The sequence below is a fragment of the Echinops telfairi genome, unplaced genomic scaffold (assembly GCF_000313985.2).
Source record: "Echinops telfairi isolate 266 unplaced genomic scaffold, ASM31398v2 ScPeMD7_7417;HRSCAF=8455, whole genome shotgun sequence".
Classification (NCBI taxonomy): domain Eukaryota; kingdom Metazoa; phylum Chordata; class Mammalia; order Afrosoricida; family Tenrecidae; genus Echinops; species Echinops telfairi.
The window spans coordinates 5,649,849-5,656,480 of NW_022111317.1; the positions used below are offsets into that span (position 1 = coordinate 5,649,849).

A 6,632-nucleotide genomic window follows, 5' to 3' on the forward strand; every position below is an offset into this window, starting at 1 on the left:
CGTGGGCGTCAGCCTGGCGAAGCCTGTGATCCCACCCAGCCCTCGGCCTGCCCCTCCCGGTCACTCGTGTACCTGAGCAGCTGCGCCAGCCAGCCCAGAGCAGGCCGGCGGCGGTACTTGTCGTCGTCACAGTCCCCGTCGAGGCCGGGGCCCAGGTTGTCTTCCCTCGTGTCATACACCTTTCTCGGGGTGGAGGCTGGTGGGGAGGGGGGAAGGGGTGGGGGCAGGCAGCAATGTGAAGAGGAGACAACTGGCTCCAGGCAGGGGGCAGGGGTCAGGGAGAGGAGAGGCAGGTGATCTTGGCCCTTCTCAGCTGGGCAGAGCCCCCCTTGGAACGTTGAGAAGTGGGTCCCTCCGCGGGGGCTTCTGGATCCACTGCCTGCCCCTCTTAGCCTCCTCCAGTGCGCAAGCCCCTGGCTCACCGTGGGTCATGGACTCAGGCCCGCCCACGTGGATCACCGTGTGCTGCTCCAACTGGCCAGGGGTGGCCGGGGGCCGGGGGGCCTGGCTATAGAAGGCTGGGGCAGCGGAGGCACTGGCTACGTCCTCTTGTGCAGGGGTCCCGCTGGCTGGGGGGGCAGGAGGAGAAGTGTCAGCAAGGCAGGGCAACCAGGGCCTCAATGGTATATGGTGGGGACCCCCACTTACCGCTGAAACTGGACCAGTCGGAGTAGTCAGAGGTATTGAGGGGCTCAGACTCTGGGCTCGCCACTTCGTCGATCTGGAGGAAGGAAGCTGGGTCAGCAGCTGGGCCAGGGATGCACTGCCCACCCCCCACCCCGCCCCAGTGCAGACAGAGTCCCTCTCACCAGAGGAAGGCCCAGTCCGGCCCGGGCCCAGTTGACCATGGTCAGCTTCTCTCTCAGGGCGGAGGCGACGGGGCCAGCCAGGTTGGAGGGTGGGAAGATGGGCCCATTGCAGTTGGGGCACTGGTAGCCGGCAGGGGCTGTGTTTCTGGGTAGCTGGGAGGCACACTCATTGAGGCAGGCCCAGTGGAAGAGGTCTTAGGACCCACAAAACAAGGAGGAAGGCATTCAGAGGGAGCCGTGGCTGCTAACCTGGATGCACAAATATACCTCCCCAAACCTTTCCGTCCCAGTCTTACATCCAGCTTGATCTCCCCAGTGTCCCCCAAGGCTCTGTGCCTACCACCCTCTGACTGAGCCAAGGCAGATGCAACCAAGCTCCCCAGAGACGGTGGTGGACGGAAGATGGTGCCAGCTAGCCTGATAGAGAGTCCCCTCTGGGCCTGAGCTCATGGTTGCTCAGGCTAACAGCTTATCAAGAACAGTTCCAGGACAGGTTCCTAAACACAAACATCAAACCAAACTACTAGACTCGCTGCCATGGAGTCGATGCTGACTCATGGCCACCCTCCAGGGCAGGGCCCTGCTCCAGCACACTGGAGATCCCCTTCACACCATCCCGGGAGGCTCTGCCCAGCTGAGAAGGGCCCTTGTGGATTTCTAAGACTGTCGCTCTTTCCGGGGAGTGGAAAGCCTCATTTTTCTCCTGAGGAATAGCTCGTGGTTCTGAACGGATGACTTCGAGGATGGCAGCCCAACACGTAACGTCTACATGATCAAGACCCCTCAACATATAAGCACAAGAAAACGGGCACATATCCATGTGATCAAATACATACATGCCAACACACACATACATGCCACTTCTTCCAGCTGTGCTGAGCAGCACACTTCCCTGAACGTGTACTTATCTTTGAGAAGACCCCTCACGTGGACCCAAGCTTGCTCACCACCACACTGTCTCCTCCCCGCCCTACACCCCCAGCTTAACTGGCTCCTTTGTTACCAACCACGCGAGTACTTATTCACCACCCTCCACTGCGAATGAGTGCAGTATCAACCGAGTAGAGAAAGAAAGACGCAATGTTCGGTGCATCCCTGCGTCTACGCACAGCTCAGGAACACACCTGTGCTGAGCTGGCTCTTTTGCACTGCAGCCTGTAAACCCTGCAGGGAAGGCTCTTATGCACCAGTCTGATCAAGGTCATGACCCAGGTGTCTGCCAACGCTTTAGGATCTCACTTGAACTTGGGCAACATTAACTCCTCTCTCTTTTTCAATCTAGGAATCAATCAGGGAGCCTGAGTGTCTGAAAGCCCCATACTGGTCTGGCCAGCTACTGCTCACAGCCACACCTGTGAGCTAAACTGGGGCTCTCCCTTCACCCTCTAAAGGTGGCGAGCAGGATCTAGGCATTTCCATTTTGGCACACTGGTCTACAATGGGCAGACAACTTGCCTGAGTTCCCAGCTGGAGGACTTGAATCTGGGGTTTCGGCCTCGAAGGCTGGGGAGTCTCACGGAGCTGCTATTTAAGGGAGGGGCTGAAAACCAGTCCCCCGTGGGCCCCTGCAGCTGCCCTGGTCCTCCCAAGGTGCCCAGACCTCACCATAGCAGATGAGGCGGACTGTCTCCCGGCTGGTCAGGGGCAAGCTGCACAGGCGGCAATTGGGGTTGTAGTCACTGTCTTGGAGCCACTGCAGGTAGGACTGGATGATGCACTGGAGCAGGAGAGAGAAGCCCAGATGGAGCCCTCTCCCCACGGCCCAGCTCACTGCTTCTCTCATCACACAGGAGAGACATCCTTCCATGTGTTGGATCCACAAACAGTTATCTAGGGTGCGCCCGCCTGTGCCAGATCCTATTTTAGGGGCAATGAACAAAAGGACCCCAGGCTTGGCTCTGCTGGCGCTTCCAGTCTAGTTCGAGGGCTCCCGGGACACAGGCCGGGAGGGAGCGCACACAAGCCTGTCCTAAGAGGCCGCTCCCCTGAAGGTCCCACCTTGGAGTGGTTGGCCACCAGGCAGTGCTCGCAGACGTTGACCCGGTGTTCGAAGCAGAACAGGTTGGTCACCTTCCTCTTGGGACACTTGCAAAGTCCCATGGTCGACCCTGGGGAAGGGGCCCGGAGTTGGAAAGGTGCCAGGTTCTGGGGTTGGCCACTGGGCTCTCACCAGGTCAGTTCCTTTCCATTTCCAACGCCCCCAGACACCTCCCACATTCCGGCCCACCCCCTCTACTCAGCCCGGCGGGCCACGCCCCTTGCAGAAACTCCGCCTCTAGCGACCCCTCACGGCTCCAGAATTCTGGCCCCCCTACCCTCTAGCTGGCTCTTCCACACCACAGGTCCCGCCCCCAGGAGCCCCTCCCAAGCACCACCCCCTTTATGCCCCGCCTCCGCCGTCTCCCCAGACCCCTCTCCGGCCCTTGTTACCGATCGGCCCTGGAACCGGTCCCGCCGGGCGCGTTCGGTGGCTCGAGGTGCGGAACGGCGGGAACTATGCTCACCGGAGATCCCGCTCCGTGCCCTATAGCTCTGGCCCCTCGGAGTAAACCCTCCGCTGCCACGTCTCTTCCGGGTGCGGCGCGCGCTGATGACGCCACGGCGCCTGTGCGCCACACCTCCGCCGACGCTGGCGCTGCGAGTGGGTGGGGCAGCGGGGAGGCGGCGCGTTCGCCTGACGTCACTTCCGCTTCCTCCCAGGAGGGCGGGTAATTCGAACGGGCTTCCCGCTTGGCGCGAGCCAGGGCTGGCACGGTGGCGGAAGACATCGAGCCCCGCAGCAGCTATGTCTCAGAGGCAGACGCGGTCTGGAGGGGCCGCCCAACGTTCTGGTGAGCGGAGGCGCGCGGGAGCGGCGGGGCCGGGCCGTTTGGGGCTCTTCGTCCCCGGGTAGAGGGGCCCCTCCTCCCGGAGAAACCCCGCGGGCGAGGCAGGCTTGTCGGCCCTGCCAAGGTGCTCCCAAGGGCCTACTTGGGAACCTGTTCTCGCGTTCTCCGCAACTTGCTCTTTAGACGAGCGCCTCGAGCCCTTCCGCCCCCAAATCCTCTTACCCGCTCTTCCCAGGGTCCCAGCCTTCATCTCCGAACCGATCTCTGCGGAGATCCCAGCGGAAATCTGGCTCCGATCTCCAGAACACCGTCCCCGAAATCTGGCCGAAGGTGAGCCCGGGCTTTCTCCGTCCTTGCCTCGAGGCACCCGGACGGATGGAGGGCTCACTCTCCCCTTTTCCTCCTGTCCAGACTCCCCATGCCGCCCCAGCCCGAAAGCCCATCGTCTTGAAGAAGATCGTGGCTCACACGTTGGAGGTGAGGAGGGCAAGCTAGGGGCCTTGTGGGATGGGAAGCCCTAGCCCGAGACCGCTGGTGCCATCAAATGGTGTTGTCTCCACAGATCCCGGCCGTCTGCTCACCTCGCAGGAGCCCTCGGGTGAGTGGGTGTGTTTGCACCTGCGGAGTTGAGTGGGATGGGAGACATTCTGGGGCGGGGCAGGCTGTTTTGACACAATGGGGTGTGCATGCCTTCTCAATGTTTATTACTCCCTGCGGACTTGGCACATTTACCTCCTGGTGTTGGCACATTTAGCTCCTGGTGGCTTCCGCACTTCTACCTTTGACTGTGGTGGTTTTGTAGAGCTTTTGAATCTAAGCTATGTGGAAGCTACTATTGCTTCCCAACCCCTATTCTTTTGGCTTCTATTTACCATGAGCTGTGTGGTTACATGGCTTCAAGTACTCTAAGTTAAGTGGAAACCTTGTGGTTCTTTCAAAAGCGGATACCTGCAGGTGAGGTGGGTGAGAGGTGCCTGCCTTTGAAGAGCTTATGAAACTTCTTGTAGTCACTCGGAGAGAATGACAGATGAACGCAGGATGACCATAGCATGCAGGGGGATAAAGGACTAGGGGCTACGTGTGGTCCCTTCATCTCATTCAGACCAGGTCATTCAGTGGACATTCTGCAGCAGAAAAAAGCAACTAAAGCAACAAGTGGGGTGCCCTGGTCTACAGAAGCTATGTCTGCAAAGACCAGGTCCAAAGCCACTCACAAGGTTGGGAGAATAGCAACTTGTTTTGGGGGTCTGCTGCAGGCCGAGAGGCCGAAGCGGACTCTTGGACTTCGTCCTTGGGTGTTGTAGAAAGCCTTTTGGGGGTAGTGAGGTGAGTGGGTGGAAGAATAGATGCATTGGGTCCCCAAGACCGGTTATGGGGTTGGACAGGAATCCTGTTGTGAGCTGGTGGGGGTCTGCCTTGGGGCAGTGGCCGGGTAAGAACATTGTGAGAGGGGCAAGGGTCAGTGTGACTCCAGTTCCCCCCAGGCTCTCCCTTCCCCAACATCCCCATGAGTCTCTGTCACCTCCCCGCCCCCAAGCTGAGGCGGAAGCTCAGTGGCCCTGCTTGGGGGCTACCATTGTCCAGGGAGACTTGTCTGTGCAGATCGTCCTTATCCGAAGAGAAGGAAGGCTCAACCAGGAGAGATCACGGTTGACTAGCTGGACATTTGGGATAGGTTCCAGCTGCCCCCCTTCCCTCCCTTCCCTTCGGTCTGTGTAGGGGCTTGGAGCGCCTGCTGCATTTCAACAGGTTTAAGTGCTACTGGCTGTCTAGACAATGGTTTTCAAGAACCAGAGACAAAAGCCTAAACAACCTGGGTTGCCACCCTTTGGGGGAGTGGGGGTGTGTGTGTCATCTAACACCCTTTCACAGGGGTCGCCCGATTCATAACAGTAGCAACATTGCAGTGATGACGTAGCAACAGAAATAATTTTATGGTTGGGGAGGGGGGTTGTCACCACAACCGGAGGAAACTGTATGAAAGGGCGGAAGCATTAGGAAGGTGGCGGATTGGCCCTGCCCGCCCGGATGACTGCCTCACCTCAGGAACGAGGCTTAAATGTGTTTGCCCAACGCCTTCCCTTGCCCCGCCCCACCTTTCTCTGCAAATCTTCTTACAAAAGGCACCCGCCTCAGAGCGGAGCCCCTGCATAGGGTTTCTGAGGCTAATATGAGGGGGAGCAGGCAGCCTCCTATTGGTCTTGATGGTTTCACCCGCTGACCTTTGAGGCCGCAGCTCAATGCTTACATCATCACGCTGTTTGCTGCTCCCCCATGAGAACAGGAGCTCCTTGCACGCTGGACTGCCTGTGCCCGCCACACCAGCCACGCAGTGTCCCTGGTGGACCCATAGTCAGGAGGCATTGGACAGATAGAGCTGCCAGTGTCCATCCCCGTGACTCCCCAGGCCCTGACCGTCCCCCACCAGCTTACAGCCAGGAATTCTCTCTGGATCAGTATGCTTCCTTTAAGAACCATGGGATTTGTCCTCCCGCCCCGCGTGATCTATATATGTTGTTAATTCTGTGGGTACTCACTGAGCCCCTGCTGAGGGGCCAGACCTGACAAAGGCTTCGCCCCCATTCTAGCCAGGGGGACTGTGTTTACCAGGGCAGTAGTTACTGTACAGGAGCTGGAGGCCGTCATTGTGCCCGAGAGGAGCTGGCCTAGGCTCGGTGGTCAGGAGGGCCTCCCAGAGGAAATGGCCTTTGAGCTGGGCCGGCAATCCTGGGGGACCAGCCACTGGATCTCAGTATGCTTGTTAGTTAGGCCGTTCCTGTTCCCAGCCTTGCTAGCTGCCCCTGGGCTCTCAGAGGGGCCTACAGGCCCCCGTTGCCTCTCCCACTCCACCTTGCTAGCCCCTCCGGTTATTTATTCATTGCCGCTCCTCTGGTCTCCTCCCCCTGCCTGGGATGCTTCATCTCACGTGCCCACACAACTCACCTCCTGACCGTGAAATCCCATCTTAAATGTCACCTCGATGTTGCCTACACTG

At 59.2% G+C, this 6,632-nt stretch overlaps 2 protein-coding genes across 3 annotated transcripts in view; one reads left to right on the top strand and one right to left on the bottom strand.

The window, feature by feature from the left end:
- The window catches only part of ZFPL1 (zinc finger protein like 1), a 4,252-nt gene extending 876 nt beyond the window's left edge, over positions 1–3,376 (bottom strand). Inside the window, exons 1-7 of one of the 2 annotated variants that reach the window (XM_045297352.1) lie at positions 3,314–3,376; positions 2,808–2,917; positions 2,415–2,526; positions 810–1,003; positions 649–721; positions 423–569; positions 73–196 (exon numbers count right to left, since the gene is read on the bottom strand). In XM_045297352.1, coding sequence (XP_045153287.1) covers positions 73–196; positions 423–569; positions 649–721; positions 810–1,003; positions 2,415–2,526; positions 2,808–2,909 — 752 coding nt within the window. In that variant the 5' untranslated portion in view covers positions 2,910–2,917; positions 3,314–3,376. Of the gene's footprint in view, positions 1–72; positions 197–422; positions 570–648; positions 722–809; positions 1,004–2,414; positions 2,527–2,807; positions 2,918–3,239 lie in introns of both variants that reach the window. The other variant, XM_004713520.2, reaches the window with a different exon arrangement.
- A 218-nt stretch (positions 3,377–3,594) lies between these two features.
- The window catches only part of CDCA5 (cell division cycle associated 5), a 5,330-nt gene continuing 2,292 nt past the window's right edge, over positions 3,595–6,632 (top strand). Inside the window, exons 1-4 of the mRNA XM_045297172.1 lie at positions 3,595–3,640; positions 3,873–3,967; positions 4,049–4,114; positions 4,200–4,243. Coding sequence (XP_045153107.1) covers positions 3,595–3,640; positions 3,873–3,967; positions 4,049–4,114; positions 4,200–4,243 — 251 coding nt within the window. The remainder of the gene's footprint in view (positions 3,641–3,872; positions 3,968–4,048; positions 4,115–4,199; positions 4,244–6,632) is intronic.